The following is a 27,101-nucleotide window of genomic DNA, read 5'->3' as shown; positions in this document are numbered from 1 at the left end:
AGCCCTCCGTGGGACAACCTAATCACCTTGTAACCTCCCCAGCGCTTAGAACAGTGCTTTGCACATAGTAAGTGCTTAATAAATGCCATCATTATTATTATTATGGGTTCAAATCCCGGCACCGCCGCTTGTCAGCTGTGTGACCTTGGGCAAGTCACTGAACTTCTCCAGGCCTCAGTTCCCTCATCTGTAAAATGGGGATGAAGACCATGAGCCCCACATGGGACAATTTGACTACCTTGTATCTACCTCAGCGCTTAGAACAGTGCTTTGCACATAGTAAGTGCTTAATAAATGCCATCATTATTATTATTATGCATTCAAATCCCGGCTCTGCTGCTTGTCAGCTGTGTGACCTTGGGCAAGTTACTTCACTTCTCTGGGCCTCAGTTCCCTCATCTGTAAAATGGGGATGAAAACCATGAGCCCCACGTGGGACAACTTGATTACTTTGTATCTACCTCAGCGCTTAGAACAGTGCTTTGCACATAGTAAGCGCTTAATAAATGCCATCATTATTATTATTATGGGTTCTAATCCCGGCTCCGCCGCTTGTCAGCTGTGTGACCTTGGGTAAGTCACTGAACTTCTCCGGGCCTCAGTTCCCTCATCTGTAAAATGGGGATGGAGACCGTGAGCCCCACGTGGGACAACTTGATAACTTTGTATCTACCTCAGCGCTTAGAACAGTGCTTGGCACATAGTGAGCTCTTAACAGATACCAACATCATTATACAAGCTATAATGATGATCGGACGCAACCCCAGTCCCACTTGTTTTGATGTCTGTCTCCCCCCTTCTAGATCGTGATCCCGGAGTGGGCAGGGATTGTCTCCTTTTGCTGCCGAATTGTACTTTCCAAGCACTCAGTACAGTGCTCTGCACACAGTAAGTGCTCAATAAATACAATTGAATAAATGAATGAATGAACAAGAGGCTCACAGTCAAAGCAGGTTGTGGAACAGGCACTGAATGCTCATTTTATAGACAAGGGAACTGAGGCACAGACGAGTCGAGTTCAGTAACCAAGGTTGCACAGCAAGCATTCCCAAGCGCTCAGTACAGTGCTCTGCACACAGTAAGCGCTCAATAAATACGATTGGTTGATTGATTGATTGAGAGCCGAAATTTGAACCTAAGTCCTCCGGCTCCCAACTCCGGGATTTTTCCACTGGGCACACAGCAAGCATTCCGAAGTGCTTACTACAGTGCTCTGCACACAGTAAGCGCTCAATAAATATGATTGATTGATTGATTGAGAGCCGAAATTTGAACCCAAGTCCTCTGGCTCCCCACTCCGGGATTTTTCCACTGGGCACACAGCTGCTTCCTAAATCAACTTTCATAAAGTGAGGAAGAACCACGTTCTTGTAGTGGTATCTGATTATATTAAACATTTTGGTTGGGCGGCAGGGGGGCGGGGGGTGTCCATGTTGGAGAAAACGATCAGGAAGGTTTTTTTTTATTTTTTTGGAGTGTACTTCCCTTTTTCCAAGTGAGTTTTCCTAGGATTATACTAATGGGCATTTTGTTTCTTCCGTAATTAGGCCATGGGGCAGGAACGTTGGTGGGAGCGTTCCACCTCACCCGACCGCCTCCCTTCTATTCCCTTCCCTTTCCTTCCTTTCCCTTCCTGGTCACAAAATTATCTTTTGAAGGACCACAATCCGGGGCGCATCCTTTCTTCTTCGTTACCAGTCCGTGCTCTGGGAGCACCGGGCTTTCCGTCACCCATCATTCCCGTCAAAAATGTGCTTTTGGTAAATGAAGATGCAGTAATCGGTCTTCAAATCCCCCAAAGCACAAAATAACGTGCTCGCGTGGCCGACTGGATTGAAACCCATTTCAGGTTCTTTTTGCAATTCTGTCAGGTTGCAGTGAGAAAGAGATGACTCACCATCGTGATGAATCCTGTAATTGAACTTTTCCAGTTGTAATTTTTGAATGCTAATTTGAAGCGTGCATGAGGCTCTGAGTAACTTTTTACCTTCCTCTCTCTCCCCCAGTGACAATTAAAAATATTTCCTTTAGAAAATAACTTCTGATACGCGTCGCCCCTTTTTTTGTTTTCCAGATTGGCCGACCCTTCAATATGTTGCACTCCCAGGGCTGGTGTAGAACCTGCGTAAGGTCGCTTTCAGGCAATTTTGAACGGAGCGCGGTTAATTTGGGGACCTTGGCCAGAAAAATACACTCATCGGAAGAGAGGAAAAAGGAACGGGAAGGCAGAGAACCAGCGGAAACGTGCGGAGGTCAAGAGTTGCACGGTCCTCGAAATGCAGATTGTGAAGCTGCGAGGCAGTTACACACACCGGTGATGGTCAGCGAAGTTGTTAATTGCTTGGCACCCCAACGAGGACAGGTGAGTTGATTAGTTCCTATTTAAAGCCGCCTTTTTGGTATTTTAAAAAGCGTTCTCGAGAATTATCGGTGGGTATTATTTTGGCACTACTCAGGGTTCTGACAATGTGGGGAGATTTAGCGTAGACAGAGCGGGTTTTGTTTTAATTCCTCAAAAAGTTGCCCTTCCTATGTTTGCTGAAGAAGTAGTTCAGGGTCGTGGGCAGGAAACGCGTCTACCGACTCTGCTACGCTGTGCTTTCCAGAGCGCTTAGTAAAGGGCTCTGTATGGAGTAAATAATAATAATAATAATGATGATGGCATTTATTAAGCACTCACTACGTGCAAAACACTGTTCGAAGCGCTGGGGAGTTTGCAAGGTGATCAGCTGGTCCCCCGGGGGGCTCACAGTCTTCATCCCCATTTTCCAGATGAGGGAACTGAGGCACAGAGAAGCGCAGTGACTTGCCCAAAGGCACACAGCTGACAGTTGGCGGAGCTGGGCGGAGTAGTAATAATAATAATAATGGCATTTATTAAGCGCTTACTATGTGCAAAGCACTGTTCTAAGCGCTGGGGAGGTTACAAGGTGATCAGGTTGTCCCACAGGGGGCTCACAGTCTTCATCCCCATTTTCCAGATGAGGGAACTGAGGCCCAGAGAAGTGAAGTGACTTGCCCAAAGTCACCCAGCTGACAATGAGCGGAGGCAGGATTCGAACCCATGACCTCTGACTCCAAAGCCTGGGCTCTTTCCACTGAGCCACGCTGCTTCTCTATAAGTGCCCAACAAATATGAAATACGATACATGGATCGTCTCTGTTCTCGTCACCTGTCGTCATCTGCGAAGCAGCGTGGCTCAATGGAAAGAGCCCGGGCTTTGGAGTCAGAGGTCTCGGGTTCGAATCCCGGCCTCGCCAATTGTCGGCCGGGTGACTTTGGGCAAGTCACTTCACTTCTCTGGGCCTCCGTTCCCTCATCTGTCAAATGGGGATGAAGACTGTGAGCCCCCGTGGGACCACCTGATCACCTTGTACCCTCCCCAGCGCTTAGAACAGTGCTTTGCACAGAGTAAGCGCTTAACAAATGCCATTATTATTATTATTATTATTATTATTATTATTATTATTATTATTATCAGCCAGGTAATGTTAGGTACCTCATTTTGATTTAATTGATTGCCACATTTAGGGAATCTTTCTTTTCTTTCAGAGTCCTCCTAGGTAACCAGGAAATGTTCCCAGCACAAGTTGATGCGTGCGTTAAATAGATAATAATAACGATAACGACATTTGTTAAGTGTTTATTATGTCCCTAGCACTTTACTGAACCCTGGGGTAGAGACAAGATAATTAAAGCTGGACACAATCCCTGCCTCTCGTGGGGTTTACGGCCAAAGTAGGAGGGAGAACAGGTCAGTTGATCCCACCTCCTTGCTGGCCGCCCGGCCTCCTGGCTCTCCCCACTCCAATCTGTACTTCGCCCCGCCGTACAGTTCATTTATAATAATAATAATAATAATAATAATAATAATAATAATAATAGCATTTATTAAGCACTTACTATGTGCAAAGCACTGTTCTAAGCGCTATCAATCGTCAATCAATCGTATTTATTGAGCGCTTACTGTGTGCAGAGCGCTTGGGAAGTCCAAGTTGGCAACATCTAGAGACGGCCCCTACCCCACGGCGGGCTCGCAGTCTAGAAGGGGGAGACAGAGAACAAAACCAAACAGATTAACAAAATAAAATAAATAGAACAGATATGCACAAGTAGAATAAATAAATAGAGTAATAAATACGAACAAGCATATATACATAGATACAGGTGCTGTGGGGAAGGGAAGGAGGTAAGGCGGAGGGGGAGAGGAATATTAACAAAAGAGAAGCAGTGTGGCTCAGTGAAAAGAGCCCGGGCTTTGGAGTCAGAGGTCACGGGTTTGAATCCCGGCCCCCGCCACATTTCTGCTGTGTGACCTTGGGCAAGTCACTTCACTTCTCGGAGCCTCAGTTCCCTCATCTGTCAAATGGGGATAAAGACTGTGAGCCCCACGTGGGACAACCTGATCATCTTGTCTCCCCCCCCAGCGCTTAGAACAGTGTTTTGCACGTAGTAAGCGCTTAACAAATGCCATCATCATCATCATTATTATTATTAAAAGCGTTCAGTCCAAATCTTCCAACTCTTCAAGAATCTGCGACGGTTGCCCGTCCACCGCCGTCTCAAACAGAAACTCCCTAATGTCGGCTTTAACGCACTCAATCAATCAATCAATCGTATTTATTGAGTGCTTACTGTGTGCAGAGCACTGTACTAAGCGCTTGGGAAGTACAAGCTGGCAACATATAGAGACGGTCCCTACCCAGCAGTGGGCTCAGCTTGCCCCTTCGCACCTCACCTCTCTTACTACAGCGCTCCGCTCTTCCAACGCCAGTTTACCCACTGTGTCCCGGTGTGCCGACCCCTTTCCCACATCAATCAATCAATCAATCAATCAATCGTATTTATTGAGCACTTACTGTGTGCAGAGCACTGTACTAAGCGCTTGGGAGGTACAGGTTGGCAACATATAGAGACAGTCCCTACCCAACAGTGGGCTCACAGTCTCCCCCGAAGCCTGGAACTCCCCGCCCCTCCAACATGAAGTGGCGTAGCTCAGTGGAAAGAGCCTGGCCTTTGGAGTCGGAGGTCATGGGTTCAAATCCCGACCCCGCCAATTGTCAGCCGGGTGACGTTCTAGACCGTGAGCCCACTGTTGGGCTCTATATGTTGCCAACTTGGACTTCCCAAGCGCTCAGTCCAGTGCTCTGCACACAGTAAGCGCTCAATAAATACGATTGGATGAATGAATGAAGTCACAACTTCTCCGGCCCTCAGTTACCTCATCTGTAAAATGGGGATTAAGACTGTGAGCCCCCCGCACCATGGGACAACCTGATCACCTTGTAACCTCCTCAGCACTTAGAACAATGCTTTTCACATAGTAAGTGCTTAATAAATGCCATTATTATTATTCAGCACTTAGAAGAGTGCTTTGTACATAATAAATGCCATTATTATTATTATTATTATGTACCACCCAACCGCTCTCTCCACCTTCAAAGCATTACTAAGGTCACATCTCCTATTATAATACATTATATTATATATTACATATTATTATAATTATAATACATCTCATTTATTTATTTTATTTGTACATATTTATTCTATTTATTTTAGTTTGTTAATATGTCTTGTTTTGTTCTCTGCCCACTGTTGGGTAGGGACTGTCTCTAGATGTTGCCAACTTGGACTTCCCAAGCGCTCAGTCCAGTGCTCTGCACACAGTAAGCGCTCAATAAATACGATTGGATGAACGAATGAAGTCACTTAACTTCTCCGGCCCTCAGTTACCTCATCTGTAAAATGGGGATTAAGACTGTGAGCCCCCCGTGGGACAACCTGATCAGCTCGTAACCTCCCCAGCACTTAGAACAGTGCTTTGCACATAGTAAGCGCTTAATAAATGGTGTTATTATTGTTCAGTGCTTAGAACAGTGCTTTGTACATAATAAATGCCATTATTATTATTATTATATACCACCCAACCGCTCTCTCCACCTTCAAAGCATTCTAAGGTCACATCTCCTATTATAATACATTATATTATATTATATATATTAATCAATCAATCAACCATCATCATCATCAATCGTATTTATTGAGCGCTTACTGTGTGCAGAGCACTGTACTAAGCGCTTGGGAAGTACAAGTTGGCAACATATAGAGACAGTCCCTATATTATTATAATTATAATACATCTCTTATTTATTTATTTTAGTTGTACATATTTATTCTATTGATTTTAGTTTGTTAATATGTCTTGTTTCGTTCTCTGTCTCCCCCTTCTAGACTGTAAGCCCACTGTTGGGCAGGGACCGTCTCTGTATGTTGCCAAGTTGGACTTCCCAAGCGCTTAGTCCAGTGCTGTGAACACAGTAAGCGCTCAATAAATACGATTGAATGAATTAATAAATGAATGAATCCCCAAGAGACCTTCCTCAATTAAACCCTTTCTTCCCTGGCTCACTCTCCCTCTTGCGTCATCTATGCAGTCAGGTAAGCACTTAGTACAGTGCTCTGCACACAGTAAGCGCTCAATAAATATGATTGATGATGATGATATGTGATGTTTGGACATTTGATATTCGCTCCACCTCCAATCCCACAGCCCTCATGTGTTCATCTTTAAATGATAGTTTATAAATTACTTATTCATTCATATTAATGTCCGTCTCCCCCTCTAGATTGTAAGCTCATTGCGGGCAGGGAGTATGTCTGCTAATTCTGCTATACTGTACTCTCCCAAGAGCGTAGTAGAGAGAAGCAGCGTGGCTCAGTGGAAAGAGCCCGGGCTTCGGAGTCAAGGGTCATGGGTTCGAATCCTGACTCTGCCAGTTGTCAGCTGTGTGACTTTGGGCAAGTCACTTCACTTCTCTGGACCTCAGTTCCCTCATCTGCAAAATGGGGATTAAGACTGTGAGCCCCCCCCCCCCCCCCCCCCGTGGGACAACCTGATCTCCTTGTAATCTCTCCAACGCTTAGTACAGTGCTTTGCATCATCATCATTATCAATTGTATTTATTGAGTGCTTAATAAATGCCATCAGTCTTCTTATTATTACTCTACACACGGTAAGCGCTCAATATGTTGCCAACTTGTACTTCCCAAGCGCTTAGTACAGTGCTCTGCACACAGTAAGCGCTCAATAAATACGATTGATTGATTAATTGATTGATTGATTGAATAAGTACCATTGATTTGTTTCCGTTGTCTGTCTCCCCCTTCTAGACCGTGAGCCCGTTGTTGGGTAGGGACCGTCTCTAGATGTTGCCGACTTGTACTTCCCAAGCGCTTAGTCCGGTGCTCTGCACGCAGTAAGCGCTCAATAAATACGATTGAATGAATGAATGAACTGGTATTAATGTCATCCATTAATTTGGCGATTTAAGAGATCATCGCGTGTAGAACTGAGGTTCGTTTTTGCAAGATTGGGCTTGGGGTCTGCTCACAGCTCAGTGTTTCTTGCCCTTTGAAAACCTTTAGCTCCTTTTTTTCGGCGATCAGGCCGTACGCGAAGCCTTTCCAAAACGACAGTTTCAAAGCTCTGGGGTGGCAGAGACGATTTCCCCTTGAAATATTCATTTGGAGGAATATTTCCTCCCGAAAGTACAGGCAGCCACAGACACAACTGGTTCCGGAAAATTGCGTCTCGCCGAAGCATAAGAACCAATTTTATCGTGGGAACGATATTCCAAATGGGGGATCGGTTCCTCGGTCAGAGTTAGATACCTTACTTTCTTTCTCCAGATTGCCCAGAATTGGCTACCCAATCAATTATAAGGGATTATTACGGCCACATTAATAATGTATTAATTGTGAGTCATGTTGTTCCGCAGGAGGGGAGCCTATTTTTACCCTCTTGAAGTATAATGAGAAGCAGCGTGGCTTACTGGTAAGAGCTTGGGCTTGGGAGTCAGAGGACCTGGGTTCTAATTGCGGCTACAGATGAGGCAACTGAGGGAAAGAGAAATTAGGCTAATTGCCCACCATCGCCACTTGAGTATTACTCCATTTATTTATTTTACTTGTACATATTTGTTCTATTTATTTTATTTGGTTTATATGTTTAGTTTTGTTGTCTGTCCCCCCCTCTTCTAGACTGGGAGCCCACTGTTGGGTAGGGACCATCTCTGTATGTTGCCAACATGGACTTCCCAAGCGCTTAGTACAGTGCTCTGCACACAGTAAGCGCTCAATAAATACAATTGATTGATTGATTGATTTCCCTCTGTTGCCTCATCTGTACCTGTTGCCCCCCCGTATCATCATCATCACCATCATCAATCGTATTTATTGAGCGCTTACTGTGTGCAGAGCACTGTACTAAGCGCTTGGGAGGTACAAATTGGCAACATATAGAGACAGTCCCTACCCAACAGTGGGCTCACAGTCTAAAAGGGGGAGACAAAACCAAACATACTAACAAAATAAAATAAATAGAATAGGTATGTACAAATAGAATAGATAGGCTTACGTACTTGTAAGCCTCCTGTATGAATCCCCACAGGGACTGTGTACAACCTGAAGCGCTTAGTACAGTGCTCTGCACATAGTAAGCGCTCAATAAATACGATTGATGATTATCTTGTCTGTACCCCAGCGCTTATAGTACAGTGCTCGACGCATAGCAGGCGCCTAATAAATGTGCTTATTACTACTGTTTTTTAAATGGTTTTTGTCGAGCGCTTTCTGTGTGTCAAGCGCCGTTCGAAGCTCTGGGTCGATAATGTGAGCCCCCTGGGTAGGGCTCGTCTCTAGTTGTTGCCGAATTCATTCATTCATTCATTCATTGATTCATTCATTCAGTCGTATTTATTGAGCGCTTTCTGTGTGCGGAGCACTGGACTAAGCGCTTGGGAAGTACAAGTTGGGCAGAAGTTGCAGGTAATAACGGTGGTGTCTAAGTGCCTCCTATGTGCCAGACACTGTTCTAAACGCTGGGGTAGATACACAGCGGGCTCCCAGTCTCAATCCCCATTTTACAGTTGAGGAAACGGAGGCAGAAAGAAGTGATGCGACTTGCCCAGGGTCACAAGGCAGACAAGTGGTGCCACCGGAATTAGAACGCAGGTCCTTCTGATTCCCCGGTCGTTGACAAATGTCCGTGCCCTCACTTTGCTCCTCGTTAAAAAACGAAAGTACTCAGAAGGGTCATATTTAGACGAAATTGAACTGGTGGTGCTGCTCCCATTTGATTATTCCCTGCTTCCCCCCATCTTTTCAGAGGGTGCTAATGAAAACACTGACTTGCACCTACTCTTTTCAGGCACAGAGACTCACCCACCCTGTGCTTCCCCGAAAGCCAACTGGTCTCCTCATTTCAGCAACAACTGAACCTATGCCTTCATTCCTCCATTCCGTTTCTAAAATAGTAACTAATTAGGGCCTGTGTAGCAACAAAACAAGAATTGTACTTTCCAAGCGCTTAGTACAGTGCCCTGCACAAAGTAAGCGCGCGATAAACGCGACTGAATGAATGCGGACACCGTCTCTCCCACGTGGGGCCCGCAGCCCAAGTCGGAGAGAAACTAGGGATTGAACCCCCCATTAATATGTTTTGTTTTGTTCTCTGTCCCCCCTTTTAGACTGTGAGCCCGTTGTTGGGTAGGGACCGTCTCTAGATGGTGCCAACTTGGACTTCCCAAGTGCTCTGCACGCAGGAAGCGCTCAATAAATACGGTTGAATGAAGGAATGAACGAATGAGGCACAGAGAAGTTAAGTGATTTGCCCAAGGTTGCACAGCAGGCAAGGGTTGCAAAGCAGCCAGGATTAGAACTCGGGTCCTCTTGGTCCCAGGCCCATACTTCCCAGACTGAGCCCCTTCCTTCCTCTCCCCCTCGTCCCCCTCTCCATCCCCCCCATCTTACCTCCTTCCCTTCCCCGCAGCACCTGTATATATGTTTGCACATATTTATTACTCTATTTATTTATTTATCTTACTTGTCCATATCTATTCTATTTATTTTGTTTTGTTAGTATGTTTGGTTTTGTTCTCTGTCTCCCCCTTTTAGACTGTGAGCCCACTGTTGGGTAGGGACTGTCTCTATATGGTGCCAACTTGGACTTCCCAAGCGCTTAGTACAGTGCTCTGCACACAGTAAGTGCTCAATAAATGCAATCAATTGATTTATTGATACTCTCCCCCACCAGACCACCCTGCTTCCCTACTTCCCAAGCGCTTAGTACAGTGCTCTGCACATAGTAAGTGCTCAATAAATATGATTGATGATGATGTGCTGAACTTCCTCCTGGTTATCAGGTGATTTTCCCCTCCCCTTTCTCTCCATCCTCCAGTGTCTCCTCACCCTCTTTAAATCCTCCATCTCCTTCCTCATCGAAGCTTTTAAAGTCGTTTTCCCCTTTCCCCGCATCCCCCACGTGCTCCCGTCATTACCGCCGCTCACATCTCCAGAGTTAGTGACCCAAGGGGAAGCTAAATTTGTAAAGCCAGAGGTCATGGGTTCTAATCCCGGCTCCGCCGCTCGTCAGCTGGGTGACTCTGGGCAAGTCACTTGGCTTCTCTGTGCCTCGGTTCCCTCAGCTGTAAAATGGGGATTAAGACTGTGAGCCCCCCGTGGGACAACCTGATTACTTTGTATCCCCCCCAGCGCTTAGAACAGTGCTTGGCATTCATTCATTCATTCGATCGTATTTATTGATGATGTTGATGATGATGGCATTTATTAAGCACTTACTATGTGCAAAGCACTGTTCTAAGCGCTGGGGAGGTTACAAGGTTACAAGCCCACAGGGGGCTCCCAGTCTTCATCCCCATTTTACAGGTGAGGGAACTGAGGCCCAGAGAAGTTAGGTGACTTGCCCAAAGTCACACAGCTGACAAGTGGCGGAGCCGGGATTTGAACCCATGACTGTGAGCCCACTTTTTAGACTGTGAGCCCACTGTTGGGTAGGGACTGTCTCTATATGTTGCCAACTTGTACTTCCCAAGGGCTTAGTACGGTGCTCTGCACACAGCAAGCGCTCAATAAATACAATTGATTGATTGATTGATTGATTGACCTCTGACTCCAAAGTCCAGGCCCTTTTCCACTGAGCCACACCGCACTTACCGCGTGCAGAGCACTGTACTAAGCGCTTGGGAAGTACAAGTTGGCACATAGTAAGCGCTTAACAAATGCCATTATTATTATTACTATAAAGGCGAAGTGTGTAAATTTAGAGACGAAAGTACCCTGAGTGACGACGATGTCTTAAGTTGAGGACATCCTGCGCTAAAAAGTTGGACAGTGTTTCAGAAATACCATGGAAAAGCCAAGTTTTAATTAAAAAGAATGTACAAAAAATGGTTGGATTGACCAGTGGCGAAAGAGGAGCAAGTTTCCCAATAAACCTACTGTTCTCGAGCCTTGTTTTGAATGATATTTGTTAAATCCTATATGTCGAGCACTAAGTACCGGGTGAGATACGGGTTAGATTGGACACAGTCACTGTCCCATGTGGAGCTCAGAGTCCGAATAGGAGTAGAAAGGCATTGAATCCCCGTTTTACACATGAGGAAACTGAGGCACGGTGAAGTTGAGCGACTTTCCCCAGGTCAGACGGCAGGAGAGTGGCAGAACCGGGATTCGAACCCAGGTCTTCTGGCACCCAGGCCCATCCTTTACCCTCTAGGCCACACTGCTTCCCACGGCGCGTCCTTTCTGACGCTAACCGCCTATCGTCTTTTGATTTAGGGTTTCCGCTGACTTTTAACCAGTAGTATTTCTTTGACTGTATTAAAAAGCAAAACACGTTATATTCATTCGTGGGTACAGTTGTTTCTTAGTTTCAGTTTTAGAAAAAAAAAAGCATCTAATCCACAGTTTCCAAAGTCTTCAAGTGTAGTAGGGAATCAGTGACTCGGTGACCTCCTCTGTCAAAAGCTTTACTTCTATTTATTCTTCTAGCTTTACTTCTATTTATTCTGATGACTTGACACCTGTTGACATGTTTCGTTTCATCGTCTGTCTCCCCCTTCTAGACTGTGAGCCCGTTGCGTAGGAACCGTCTCTATATGTTGCCAACTTGTACTTCCCAAGCGCTTAGTACAGCGCTGTGCACACAGTAAGCGCTCAATAAATACGATTGAATGAATGAATGAATGAATGAATAACGACTCTTTTGTCAAGGAAGGTTTCCATTTCATCCAAAAACCATTATTGGCTTCCTTTCCTACCGAGCTTGTTTCCTAAATCATTTTCCTTTGCAAACTCTGAGTCACACACCTCCCTTGTTTCAATCACCTACTTAATTACTGTTTCCTGCGTTTATAGTCAACACTGACTTTACAAAAGGGAATTTTGCTTGGTGTATTGACTGTTTTAATGCCTGAGGATAACTGCAGATTCGGCCCCTCCTGTACACTCTGTGAGGCTCCGCTGAAGTTACTTGCTTGAATGGGTGGAGGAAAAATGAGGGGGAGACAGTGTTTGGTTAGAAGTTTCCGTAGTCCCCCGAGCGTAGTTTTCCCAACTACAACCATAAAACATTTGCAGCCCAAACTGTTTCTTACTCCAACACAGTGAAATAGATGCAAATTAACATCAGGTGAGTGGTGTTTTGAGACGTTAGACTAAGTATTTCGAGAATGGTTTTTCAAAGCAAATATGGGCCCAGTTCTGTTTGAAAGACGGTAGTGTTCGCCCTCTGCGAAGTTCAGTCAGCTACTCAATCAATCAATCGTATTTATTGAGCGCTTACTGTGTGCAGAGCACTGTACTAAGTGCTTGGAAAGTCCAAGTTGGCAACATACAGAGACGGTCCCTACCCAACAGTGGGCTTACAGTCTAAAAGGGGGAGACAGAACAAAACCAAACATACTAATAAAATAAAATAAATAGAATAGATATGTAGATACGTACTCCCCATCCCTTGGCCGTCTGGAAATGGGTGGTTGAGAAGGACTGACCGGAAAATCCTATTCTCTTTGGGAAGTGCGTGGTAATGGAGGACATCAGGTGGGAGCCGCGGCTTTTTCCTTCTGACCCATTTTAATTTTGTTCAAACCTCCCGCTTCCTATCCTGGGATAGCGTCGGTGGTCTTATCAACTTGCAGGAAGTACTGATAATTAACAGTAGTTGTGGTCTTTTTTTCAGGGTATGTAATGAGTGCTTACTGCGTGCCAGGCACTGTACTGAGTACTGAAGTAGATGCAACTTGTCCTTCCCAAGCGCTTAGTACAGTGTTCTGCACACAGTAAGCACTCAATAAATACGATTGATTGATTGATTGATTGATTGCAAGTTAATCAGGTTAGGTACAGTCCGTGTCCCGTGTGGGGTTTACAGTCTTAATCCCCACTTTAAAGATGAGGTAACCGAGGCTCAGAGAAGTGAAGTAACTTGCTCATGGTCACTCAGCCGATGTGGCGGAGCCAGGATTAGAACCCAGGTCCTTCTAACTCCAAGGTCAGTGCTCTATTTGTATGCTTACTACGTGCCAAGAACTCACCCAGGCACTTAATACCGTGAGTCCCACCTGAGTCGGGAATTGCATCTGATCTGCTTGTATGGCATCTATAAAATTTACATCTATAAAATCTATATCTGTAAAATGGGGATTAAGACTGTGAGCCCCCCGTGAGACAGCCTCATCACCTTGTAACCTCCCCAGCGCCTAGAACAGTGCTTTGCACATAGTAAGCACTTAATAAATGCTATCATTATTATTATGATTATTATTATTATTTCAGTAAATACTAAGAAAACGATTTACTATGTCAAAGAAAGTAAACTACTCAATTTTTGTCCATTTTGATGGTTATTAAAGTGATTTGTGAGGGTTCAGGCTCTTGTTAAACTATGGTTTTCTAATATTAAACCGTTACAAGTTCTGTGGGGCATACCGCAATTTTCTTTCCTTTTGTTAAATCTTCTTTTATTTCACAGGAATTTCTTTACTCGGGGATTGAAAAATAATTCCTTTTAATGTAGAATGAGGCACATTTTTTGTTGTTTCATATAAATTCGGTACAGTAAAAAAGTGTAATCCTGACGTGGGCAGGGAATATGTCTGCCCACTCTGTTGTATTGTACTCTCCCAAGCACTTAGTCCAGTGCCCTGCACACAGAAAATGTTCGATAAATACCATTGATTGATCGATCACAATTCAAAAGAAGCAATAATACTTCTCTCCAGGTTTATTGTTCCATAATTTACACGGTTTATTGTGTCTTCTTATTTGAAGAGTGGTAGTAGGGGAAACGTGGGAACATTTGTGCAAGAATGTGTTTCTGGTAATCTCCGAGAACGAATTTCATATTGCATAGTCAGTCACAAACAAGGGTCCGTAAGTAGTAATAATGATAATACTGATGGTATGCGTTAAGCACTTACAATAAGCCAGACACTGTACTAAGCGCTAGGGTGGATACAAGCAAATCAAGTTGGTAACAGTCCCTGTCCCATGTGGGGCTCACAGTCTCAATCTCCGTTGTACAGATGAGGTAACTGAAGCACAGAGAAGTGAAGCGACGTGCCCAGGGTCACACAGCAGCGAATGACTCGCTGTCTTAGCCAGGTTATGACAAAGGGGCCACTCGTTTTGCCTAGCGATTCAGAATCAATCAATCAATCAATCAATCATATTTATTGAGTGCTTATTGTGTGCAGAGCACTGTACTAAGCGCTTGGGAAGTACAAGTCGGCAACACATAGAGACAGTCTATACCCAACCTTCATCATAGCACAAGTGGCATTCACTATATTCTGACAAATGACTTTCAGGCTTTAATAATCCTGATGACATGAGGAAAACCTTTAGAAATAAGTGTCTTTATGTTGGAAAAAGTTGCATAAAATGTTGTGTCATCCTGTAGTGCCCAGCTGAAAACCTCAGCCACAGACAACCTTTCTACCACTCATTGATCGAGTGCTAGGGATTTTCTAAGACTCCGAGGTGGAAGGAGAAGGTGAATGGGGCAAGAAAGGCCAAATAAATGACTTACGTCTTTATTGGGTAACTTTATTTTTGTCACCTTTTTTCAGTTGACTTCCTTCAGCTACGTAGTTCTTTGGGGAACTGAGTTTTGAACGCATTTTGGCATCACAGGGCAAAAGTAAAAAAATATATATATTTTAAAAAAAGATGCAGTATCACATTTTAGTTCTTTTTAACTATTTCAGTTTGAGAATTAAGAGCGTTTTTTCCCAAGATCTAAACGTGGGCATTATGCCCCCCATCTTTATTATTTTGCCGAGTTAATGGGGAGGGAAGGGAGTCCATTCCGAGTTGAAAGCTGAAGAGATGAAACCCGCAGACAAATGAAGTTGTTTTCTGTCGGTGGAGCGCTTTTTAGTGAGTCATGCTCCCCGGTAGACGAGTCCCAGATCAATAGTTACAATCATAGCTCTTGCGAAGGGTTACCTGTGGCGGCCCTTACCTGTCAAGGCTGCTCTCGTAAATGCTGTATCATTTTTGAGACAGGTGGAAAGAAGCGCTCTTCAGCCCCGTCGGTGTTCGTAACAGCTAATTTTACTCTGCTTCTGCTTCTCAGCTCTTTCACATAACAGAGTACAGTGTTTTAAGACCTCATATTTCAATAAATCAAGTTACAGAACTTAGCAGTGACTCATCTTGTAGTGCGGGTCTGCTAACTGCCTTTTCGACTCGCATTAAGCTTTGCACCTTTGGGATAAACCGAATCCAGTTTATCAGGGTACTTTTTGAGTTTTGGCTCGGTGAGAACTGTGGCCCTAGAAATTATGGTCATTAATTTTCACTTGTGGTACATTTCCCCCTTTGCTCAGTTCCTTAGATCTTATTCAGGTAATTTGTTTGCTTTGTAAATATCGGAGGGTTGTCACACATATTCGCATCGAATTCAGATGCGGCTCTATGCCTGTATTCCAAATTCAAAACAAACTTTCCAGCTGGCTCGTGTAGCTTTTTGATTTCTATTTAAGGGAGAGAATTTAATGGTGAAGGGTGGTCCCATGTTCTCTCGGGGGCCTGGGAGTGGTCCTTTGCCCCACTTTTCCTCTTGGTCGGGATTAGATAGAGCAGCATCATCAGCCTTTTATTTAACTGTCTGCAAAGCTCTCTGTACTCCATTCATTCATTTGGTCGTATTTATTGAGCGCTTACTGTGTGCAGAGCACTGTACTATGCACCTGGGAAGTACAAGTTGGCAACACATAGAGACGGTCCCTACCCAACAACGGGCTCGCAGTCTAGAAGAGGGAGACCAGACAACAAAACAAAACATGTGGACAGGTGTCAAGTCATCAGAGTAAATAGAAGTAAAGCTAGGTGCCCATCATTAACAAAATAAATAGAATAGTAAATATGTACAAGTAAAATAAATAGAGTACTAAATCTGTACAAACATATATACGGGTGCAGTGGGGAGGGGAAGAGGAAAAAGGGGGCTGCTCTGTCCTTGGGCAGTCGTACAGTAGAAGTGAAAGATTGAGGCTACTCTCTGGGAGCCAGGAGCTGACAATCTAATCAATCAGTCGATCAATCAGTGGTATTGAGCACTTACTAGGTGTGGAGCACTATACTATACAGTTGAGAGAGTAAAATACAGGAGAATTAGCAGGCACATTCCCTGCCCATAATGAGTTTACAGTCTAGAGGGGGAGACAGACATCGATATGGCCCCCTCGTCCCCCTCTCCATCCCCCCGTCTTACCTCCTTCCCTTCCCCACAGCACCTGTATATATGTATATATGTTTGTACATATTTATTACTCTATTTATTTTACTTGTACGTATCTATTCTATTTATTTTATTTTGTTAATATGTTTGGTTTTGTTCTCTGTCACCCCTTCTAGACTGTGAGCCCACTGTTGGGTAGGGACTGTCTCTATAGGTTGCCAACTTGTACTTCCCAAGCATTTAGTACAGGGCTCTGCAAATAGTAAGTGCTCAATAAATACGATTGATTGATTGATAATCTAGAGCGGAGGCAGACATTAATATTATTGTCATGTATAATATATAATTCAAAAATATGTTCCAAAGTGCCGTGGGGCTAGGGGTAAGGAGAATATGAAGGTCCAGAGATCTTCCAAAGTATGTCCTGGCCTTCTTGATTTCATTTATGTAATTGCGTTGTAGGTCAGTATGCTGCTTAGGTAGCTCCTGTCAGAGCTTCCAGCTGCATGTTGCCCGTATGAATTGTGAGTTGTGTGTATCACTTCCCTGGGGTAGGCTGGTCCATCACTTTTATTTTAGTATATTTATTACATTTAGTACATTTTTATATTTTAGTACAGTGCTAAGCACTTAGTACAGTGCTCTGCACACAGTAAGCGCTCAATAAATACGATTGATTGATTTTCTTTAGACTTATCTTCAGCCTGGAATACCTGGTTGATTCAGTGAAGTGGGTTATGGTCATGTGCCAGTCTTCTTAGGTCTGGGTCTCTTAAAGTTGCCGTAAGAGCCCGGGCTTTGGAGTCAGAGGTCGTGGGTTCGAATCCCGGCTGCACCAATTGTCAGCTGTGTGACTTTGGTCAAGTCGCTTAACTTCTCTGTGCCTCAGTTCCCTCATCTGTAAAATGGGGATTAAGACTTTGAGCCCCCTGTGGGACAACTTTATCACTTTGTAACCTCTCCGGAGCTTAGAACAGTGCTTTGCACATAGTAAGCACTTAATAAACGCCATTATTATTATTATTACTATTCAGTCATTCTCGAATGACTGTTTCTGGGATTTTGGATGATGCTGAAAAATCTGTTCAGTTGGTAGAATTTCCCAGAAGTGCCAAAGTAATTGCAACAGCGTGCAGCCATGTCAGCTTGCGTGCTGGTTTTTCGTTGCATCCTTCAGAGTGGCGGCATATAAGTTGAACAGGGCTGGGCCCACCATACATCCCTACTTTATCAGTGGCGTGGTACGCAACGGAGACGGCGTCCTGGCCCAGTGAGCCATCCCAACATGACGACAGAATCTTGATGAACTTTGCGCTCTGTAGAAACACCTTTCACCTCAATTCAGTTCCTAAGGGAAGTAGCTCTTATTTCCGGGCTGCCCCGATGAAAAGGCCCAAGTGCCAATTGGGGTTCTGTTCCCGTCCATCATTGACGCGGGCGGTGAGGAGGTAGCAAAAATCTGATCTTCCTTGTGTGGTCGTGTTTTGGCCGACTGCGAGAGAGTTCAGGCGGAGAACTCAGTTCCGTCCGCAATTCCACCTGAAATAAACCTGAGGCCGAGTGGCTTCCAGAAGGTCAGGGGTTCTAATCCTGGCTCTTTATTTATTTATTTATTTATTTTACTTGTACATAGCTATTCTATTTATTTTATTTTGTTAGTATGTTTGGTTTTGTTCTCTGTCTCCCCCTTTTAGACTGTGAGCCCACTGTTGGGTAGGGACTGTCTCTATATGTTGCCAATTTGTACTTCCCAAGCGCTTAGTACAGTGCTCTGCACATAGTAAGCGCTCAATAAATACGATTGATGATGATGATGATGGCTCTGCCACTTGTCTGCTGTGTGGCCTTAGGCAAGTCACTTGATTCTTTGTGCCTCAGTTACCTCATCTGGAAAATGGGGATTAAGACTGTGAGCCCCATGAGGGGCAGGGGGCTGTCTCCAACCCAATTTGCTTGTGCTTCCCCCAGCGCTTAGTACAGTGCCTGGCACATAGTAGCAAACACCACAATTGTTACTATTCCAAAGACAGGAGGTGCAGCAAACTGAGGAGTTCCCTCCAACCCTGCGACGAAACCTTAATATCAGAATGTCAACCTGATTGACTGTATTCTCGTCCTTCCACTCTACCCCTGGTCTCAAGAGCCTAGGTCGGTGCCAAGATTGTAGCCAAATTAGCAGTTGGCTAACGTCGGGAGACTTTGTTCAATCAAGTGCTTAGTACAGTGCTCTGCACATAGTAAGCGCTCAATAAATACGATTGATGATGATGCACCCTCCTGTTCAGTCAGGAAATACCCTGACTGAGTACCTTAGAACCGCCCCCTTGTCTCTGAAAGCCAGAGCTCACCTGCCCCCGAAACCTGCTGCTAATTCTTGCCTCAGTGGTTTAAAAAAGAGACAGGGACCTCGTCAGCCATTTCGCTGCAAACAGGATCTGTGAAAATGCATGAATTGGGGCGTGGGGCATGCCGGGCAGTTTGCTTCTGATGGAACATGGCCAACTGCTCATTAAAGCTGAATTACTCCCAAACCACAGATGATGATGAAGTCCCATCATCAATCGTATTTACTGAGTGCTTACTGTGTGCAGAGCACTGTACTAAACACTTGGGAAGACAGTCCCATGCCATTTTATTCTCCTCCCCGGATCCCTGTAAACGTAGATACCACTTCACATTGAGGAATCTGGCGGCAGGGGCTGAAATGGAGAAAGGCAGGATGCTTACAATTCAAACTCTGAACCTAAAGACATCTGGTCCTATAGCTCTAGTGGACAGGGGATGGAGCATCTGAAAAGTAAACTGCTACCGTTATTACTGTTGTGGGATTTGTTAAGTGCTTATTGTGTAGTGAATACTGTGCTAAATGTTGGGGTAGATAGAACACTACTGTTGGGTATAAAATTTCCACCCTAATTACATGATACGATAGCCAATGTACACGTCATCAGCAGAAAATGCACATGTTGATCGTCCTTGTTGACTCTATTCGGCAATCAAGTGACCTCACCACCACCTCCCTGCCCTCTTTCATCCTGTGCGCCTTCCCCAACCTCTTCAAACTTTCTTCCCCTTGCCCCTCCACCGTAGCTTTTCAAATTGTTTCCCTTTTCCTTCCCCGCATTGCTCCGGGGTGCCATTCGGCACTGTGATGCCACCGAACGACAGAAACTATTTAGTCAACATCCACGTTGTTACTCTGGGATTAAAAAACAGCAACCCAAAGTTACTTTACTCCCTACAAATGAAGAAAATATGACTCAGTTTATTACAATGATTTAAAAATCTTTATTGCACTCCTGACTCCTCACTGTATCCTCTTTCCCAAGCCTGTAACCCCGGCATTACCTTGACTCATCTCTCTCCTTCAACCCACATATTCAGTCTGTCACCGAATCCTGTCGGCTCGATGTTCACGGCCAAGGTAAAATCCCCGCTTCCCTCTCCGTCCAAACTGCTACTGTGCTGATCAAACCGTTTATCCTATCCCGCCGTGATTATTGCATTAGCCTCCTCGCTGACCTTCCTCTCTCCTGTTTTGTCCCACTCCGGTCCATGCTGCCTGGATCATTTTTCTGCCAAACTATTCAGTTGGTGTTTCCCCTCTCTTCAAGACAGTGGTTGCCCACCCACCTCTGCGTCAAACAGAAACTCCTTACCATTGGCTTTAAAGCACTAAATCCCCTTGCCCTGTCCTATCTTGCCTCCCTGATTTCTCACTACAACTCAACACGGTCTCTTCGCTCTTCTAAAGCTAACTTACTCACCGTACTACTACGACCCACGTGCTGTTTTTGGGCTTGACCTCCCTCCCCTTTCATGTCCGACAGGCCATCACTCTCTTCACCTTCAAAACCTCTAAGAGGCCTTCCTTGACTAAGCACTTATTTCCCCTACTCTCCCTTCAGCGTCACCTGTGTATTAGGATCTGTACCCTCTGAGCATTTGAGAAAGTCTTGGAATAAAAGAGTAGCACTCAGAGCCGTTCTGATCAACTTCAGCCACAGTCCGGCATTGAACCTAAGGGAAATGTAACTAATTGAAGTTTATTCCTAAGGCTGTGCTTTTATAGCGCATTCTGACTTCAATGTATTCGGACTAACGTAATATTTAATATTATAATAGTCGAGAAGCAGCATGGCTCAGTGGAAAGAGCCCGGGCTTTGGAGTCAGAGGTCGTGGGTTCAAATCCCGGCTCCGCCACTTGTCAGCTGGGTGACCTTGGGCAAGTCACTTAGCTTCTCTGGGCCTCAGTGACCTCATCTGCAAAAATGCGATCAGGTACCTGTCCTCCCCCTTAGTACCGTGAGTCCCACCTGAGTCGGGAATTGCATCTGATCTGCTTATATGGCATCTATAAAATCTATAAAATCTATATCTGTAAAATGGGGATTAAGACTGTGAGCCCCCCGTGGGACAGCCTCATCACCTTGTAACCTCCCCAGCGCTTAGAACAGTGCTTTGCACATAGTAAGCGCTTAATAAATGCTATCATTATTATTATTATTTTTATTTGATATTCACCCTACCCTCTGCCACACAGCACTTATGTACGTATCCACAATTCATTGTGGATAATAAGCTAGACTAGCTCCTGGTGGACAAGGAGACATGTCTACCACAACCATTGTATTGTACGATCTCAAATTCACTCTTAGTACAGGGCTCTGCCCGCAGTAAGTGCTCAATAATAACAACAATTGTGGCATTTGTTGAGCACATACCGTGTGCCGGACACCGTACTAAGCACTGGGGTGGATACGAGCGTTTCGGGTTGGACACAGTCCCTGTCCCACATTGGGCTCACAGTCCCAATCCCCATTTTCCAGATGAGGTCACTGAGGCCTGGAGAAGTAAAGTGACTTTCCCAAGGTCACACAGCAGACAGATGGTGGAGCTGGGGTTAGAACCGTGACATTCTGACTTTAGACACGCCTGGGCTCTATCCATGCTGCCTCTCTAAATATATGTGAGCAATTGAGGGAATTTCAAGACTGCCTCAGCCATCACTTTGAGTAACATTGAAGCCAATTTATAAATTTCAAGATGACTTCCCCTCCAAGTCTCCTTGGTAATGATTTGACCACAGACTCGTTGGCTGTTCCGTTCTTGCTCGTTTTCCGGGAACCTACCTTTGATTTCCTTTTTCTTGCCAAGATACACATGAACTGGCCTGTTGTTGGGTAGGGACCATCTCTATATGTTGCCAACTTGTACTTCCCAAGTGCTTAGTACAGTGCTGTGCACACAGTTTAAGCGCTCGATAAATACAATTGAATGAATGAATGAATGAACTGGACTTACCTGAAACTCCATGAGCAACAACAGGAATGTAAATATTACAAAAGTACTGATAATTTTTCCCGAAATTGTGGAAATCGGTTTCCCCAGTTGACATGCCATCTGGGGCGGCAAACAAACTCTAAGACTTGTCAGTGTGACGAACGGATGCTAGTGTCAGAATTTGAAGCTTTATGGAAAATAGTTTTCTAATTCAATGTGTTGCACTTGACAATTCAGTTTTCATAGCATATTCTATACTCAGAAAGAAATGCGTTGCCAGTATTCAGTCCCCTCTTAAAATGAAAAGCATGAGTATATATTTGGTATAATGCATTGTTCCGCCTACGTAAGAGATAAGAAGGGTAAATTCCCGGGAGCCGTTCACTGTTTTTCCATTTTTTCTGTTGTCGTAGTCTGCCTCAGAAAAGAATAGTAGTAGTGGGGAATACCTCTTAGAATCTTCCTTCGGTCCTCGTGATAGCTGCATGGCAAACAGAAGAATCAAAATTCTTGATCTGTTTTATGGAGAACGAGGATGGTCTTATCAGTGAGGTGGCTGCGTCTTTCTAACTCCATCCGTCTCCCTTACATATCCTTCTTCTCACTTCTAGACTGTGAGCCCGCTGTTGGGTTGGGACCGTCTCTATATGTTGCCAACTGGTACTTCCCGAGCGCTTAGTACAGTGCTCTGCACACAGTAAGCGCTCAAAAAACACGATCGAACAAACTTCCAACCCCATTCCCCAATAAACCTATGGATCAAATGGGTTTTGAAAGTTAGCCTCAAAATATCCTCAAAGCCCTCCTAATATTCATTCATTCAATCATATTTATTGAGCGCTTACTGTGTGCAGAGCACTGTACTAAGAGCTTGGGAAGTACAAGTTGGCAACAAATAGAGACGGTCCCTACCCGACAACGGGCTTGGAAACTAAATACAATTCTCAGTTCTAACTTAATTGAAGGGACCTGCAAGTTCAGTTCTGGAAATTTTTGAAGGCAATATTTTCATAATTGCTTGGACTCGCCACTGTTCTAGATTCTAATTCCAGCCCCTCCCTTCCCACCCCCAGATACTCTGTACTTGAAGTGGCATGCCTTCAAAATAAGGGAGAAGCAATATATGATTTGCTTTGATTGTGGAGGCGCTATTACAGCCAAATTAATTTTTATGGAAAGGTTTTTGATGGCAATAATAATAATAATAATAATAATGATAATAATAATGATGGTATTTATAATAATAATAATAATGATGGCATTTATTAAGCGCTTACTATGTGCAAAGCACTGTTCTAAGCGCTGGGGCAGATACAAGGTAATCAAGTTGTCCCACGAGGGGCTCACAGACTTAATCCCCATTTTCCAGATGAGGGAACTGAGGCCCCGAGAAGTGAAGTGACTTGCCCAAAGTCACACAGCTGGCAAGTGGTGGGTATTTGTTAAGCGCTTACTATGTTCCAAGCACTGTTCTAAGCACTGGGGGAATACAGGTGATCAGGTGTTTTTTGGTAAGACAACAATAATAATAATAACGATGGTATTTGTTAAGCGCTTACTATGTGCCAAGCACTGTTCTAAGCACTGGGGGAATACAAGGTGATCAGCTGTTTTTTGGTAAGACAACAATAATAATAATAACAATGGTATTTGTTAAGCGCTTACTATGTGCCAAGCACTGTTCAAGGTGATCAGGTGGGGCTGGCAATCTTAATCCCCATTTTACAGATGGGGTAACAGGCACGGAGAAGTGAAGGGACTTATCCAAAGTCACCCAGCTGACAATTGGCGGAGCCGGGATTTGAACCCGTGACCTCTGACTCCAAAGCCCGGGCTCTTTCCAAGGAGCCGATTGAGGAAACTAATTTACTTGAACCCCGTTCCCCTCGTTCACTTCTATTTTTTGACCTCTGGCAAGCAACAGAGATCATCTGCTTATCTTCCCACCGAAACTCCGTTCTCCCCTTGACTCTCTCATCACTGTAGACGGCACCACCATCCTTGCTGTCTCACAAGCCCGCAACCTTGGCGTTTATTCTTGTCTCTCTCTCTTATTCAACCCCCAGATTCAATCCATCACTAAAGTCTGTCGATCCCACTTCACAACATCGCTAAAACCTGCCCTGTCCTCTCCATCCCAACTGCTACCACATTAATGCGATCACTCATCTTGTCCCACTTGGATGAGACTGTCTCTATATGTTGCCAATTTGTACTTCCCAAGCGCTTAGTACAGTGCTCTGCTCACAGTAAGCACTCAATAAATACGATTGATTGATTGATTGATTGATTGATTGACTGCATCAGCCTCCTTGCTGACCTCCCAGCCTCCTGCCTCTCTCCACCACAGTCCATACTTCACTCTGCTGCTCAGATCATTTTTCCGCAAAAACATTCGGGGCATGTCATGACGTGAGAAGCAGTCACGAGCCCGGGCTCTGGAGTCGCAGGTGGTGGGTTCAAATCCCGGCTCCGCCCACTTGTCAGCTGGGTGACTTTGGGCAGGTCGCTTCACGTCTCTGGGCCTCAGTGACCTCATCTATAAAATGGGGATGAAGACTGTGAGCCCCCCCACCTTGTAACCTCCCCAGCGCTTAGAACAGTGCTTTGCACATAGTAAGTGCTTAATAAATGCCATTATTATTATTATCATCATCATCATCAATTGTATTTATTGAGCGCTTACTATGTGCAGAGCACTGTACTAAGCGCTTGGGAAGTACAAATTGGCAACACATAGAGACAGTCCCTACCCAACAGTGGGCTCACAGTCTAAAAGGGGGAGACAGAGAACAAAACCAAACATACTAACAAGATAAAATAGAATAGATATGTACAAATAAATTAAATAAATAGAGTAAAAAAATATGTACAAACATATATACATATATGCAGGTGCTGTGGGGAAGGGAGGGAGGTAAGATGGGGGGATAGAGAGGGGGACGAGGGGGAGAGGAAGGAAGGGGTTCAGTCCGGGAAGGCCTCCTGGAGGAGGTGAGCTCTCAGCAGGGCCTTGAAGGGAGGAAGAGAGCTAGCTTGGCGGATGGGCAGAGGGAGGACATTCCAGGCCCGGGGGATGACGTGGGGTGATTATCATGTCACCCCACTCCTCAAAAAACTCCGGTGGTTGCCCGTCCACCTCTGCATCAAACAAAAACTCCTCACCATTGGCTTTAAAGCCGTCCATCGCCTTGCCCCTTCATACCTCGCCTCGCTCGTCTCCTACTACAACCCAGCCTGCACGCTTTGCTCCTCCAATGATAACCTTCTCACCATGCCTCCATCTCGCCTATCTCGTAGCCGACTTGTAACGCCCCGTCTCCTCAAACCCGACGGACAATTACTTACCCCCGCCTTCAAAGCCTTTTTGAAGACACAACTCCTCCAGGAAGCCTTCCCTAACGAAGCCCCCCCCTTTCCTTTTCTCCCACTCCCTTCGGCATTGCCCCGACTTACTCCCTTTTTTCTCCCCGCCCCAGCCCCACCACAGCACTTACGTCCATATCTGTAATTTGTGGTGGCTCAGTGGAAACAGCACGGGCTCGGGGGTCAGAGGTCATTCATTCATTCATTCAATCGTATTTATTGAGCGCTTACTGTGTGCAGAGCACTGTACTGAGCGCTTGGGAAGTCCAAGTTGGCAACTTATAGGGACGGTCCCTACCCAACAGTGGGCTCACAGTCTAGAAGGGGGAGACAGAGAATAACACAAAACATATTAACAAAAGAAAATAAATAGAATAAATATGTACAAATAAAATAAATAGAGTAATAAATATGTACTAACATATTCATTCATTCATTCAAGGTCATGGGTTCTAATCCCGGCTCCGCCACTTCATTCATTCAATCGTATTTATCATCATCATCATCAATCATATTTATTGAGCGCTTACTGTGTGCAGAGCACTGTACTAAGCGCTTGGGAAGTACAAGTTGGCAACATATAGAGACGGTCCCTACCCAACAGTGGGCCACCTGTTAGCTGGGTGACTTTGGGCAAGTCACTTCACTTCCCTGAGCTTCAGTTCCCTCATCTGTAAAATGGGGATGAAGACCGTGAGCCCCATGTGGGACAACCTGATTACCGTGTATCCCCCCAGCGCTTAGAACAGTGCTTTGCACATAATAATAATAATGATAATGATGGCATTTGTTAAGCGCTTACTATGTGCGAAGCGCTGGGAAGGATACAAGGTGGTCAGGTTGCCCCCCGTGGGGCTCACAGTCTTAATCCCCATTTTACAAATGAGGTAACTGAGGCACAGAGAAGTGAATTGACTTGCCCAAGATCACTAGTAAGTGCTTAACAAATGCCATTATTACTATTATTATTGTTCATACTAATATCTGTCTCCCCCACCAGACTGTAAGCTAATTGTAGGCAGGGAATGTGTCTGTTTATTGTCGTATTGTATTCTCCCAAGTGCTCAGTACTGTGCTCTGCACACAGTAAGTGCTCAATAAATACTACTGAATGAATGAATGAATGAATGAATGAATGAATGAATGAATCTCAAGGTTCTAGCTGAATTCCTGAACACAGAATGCTTAACTGGCGGTCGCCTCAGAACGGTTGGAAGGCCCAATGAGCAAAACGATTGGAGTAAATAGAAACCTCCCACGAGGATAACATGTGTGCGTAATAGATCATTTTAAACCAGCTCTATCCCATTTCTAATCCCACCCTCTCGTATCCTTTTCAATGAATAGAAATGCATTTATTCAGATATCTTTAGATTGATTTAGGCAGAGATTGAACAGCAATCAGTTGACTTGGGATGTGGAGTGATTATTTTGCGTTCAGTTCAACTAACCAGTTACGTGGTGGCTGCCATCGGGAAGAAACTTGAGGATAAGCTTTCATTATAGTACTTTCCTTCAACAGTGCCACATGCAGACATGCCCAGCGGTTTCTTTTGACGTCGAATCACACTCTCTCCAGACGGTCGCTATGGTCGGAAGACCGTCTTCGAATTCTTCGGTGTTATATACAAACTCCTCCTTGAAATCACGCATTATCAGAAAACTGACTTTTTCACAAAAACATCTTTTGTAGCTGCGGTTTTGGAGCAGTGAACATTCCTTTTCCAAACCAAATTCCTTTCAAGAGACTCGTTTCCATTCTTCTTATTAATGAATACAGATGAAACTTTGGAAACGAGCTCTGACTGCTAAACCTCTCGCAAGACATTCAGTAGTCTTCCGGTCATCTAAATTTATCACCAGGCTTTTGCTAAGGAGGTTGGTGAACCTTCTTTCTTTTTG

General features: G+C 44.7%; 1 protein-coding gene across 2 annotated transcripts in view; it reads left to right on the top strand.

Moving 5' to 3' along the window:
* The window catches only part of METTL15 (methyltransferase like 15), a 187,101-nt gene that overhangs the window by 20,174 nt on the left and 139,826 nt on the right, over positions 1 to 27,101 (top strand). For both annotated transcript variants that reach the window (XM_038765174.1, XM_038765172.1), the window contains exon 2: positions 2,075 to 2,362. In XM_038765174.1, coding sequence (XP_038621102.1) covers positions 2,093 to 2,362 — 270 coding nt within the window. In that variant the 5' untranslated portion in view covers positions 2,075 to 2,092. The remainder of the gene's footprint in view (positions 1 to 2,074; positions 2,363 to 27,101) is intronic.

This window comes from Tachyglossus aculeatus, chromosome 22, assembly GCF_015852505.1.
Source record: "Tachyglossus aculeatus isolate mTacAcu1 chromosome 22, mTacAcu1.pri, whole genome shotgun sequence".
NCBI classification, from domain to species: Eukaryota; Metazoa; Chordata; class Mammalia; order Monotremata; family Tachyglossidae; genus Tachyglossus; species Tachyglossus aculeatus.
This window is presented reverse-complemented; position numbering and strand designations above follow the sequence as displayed.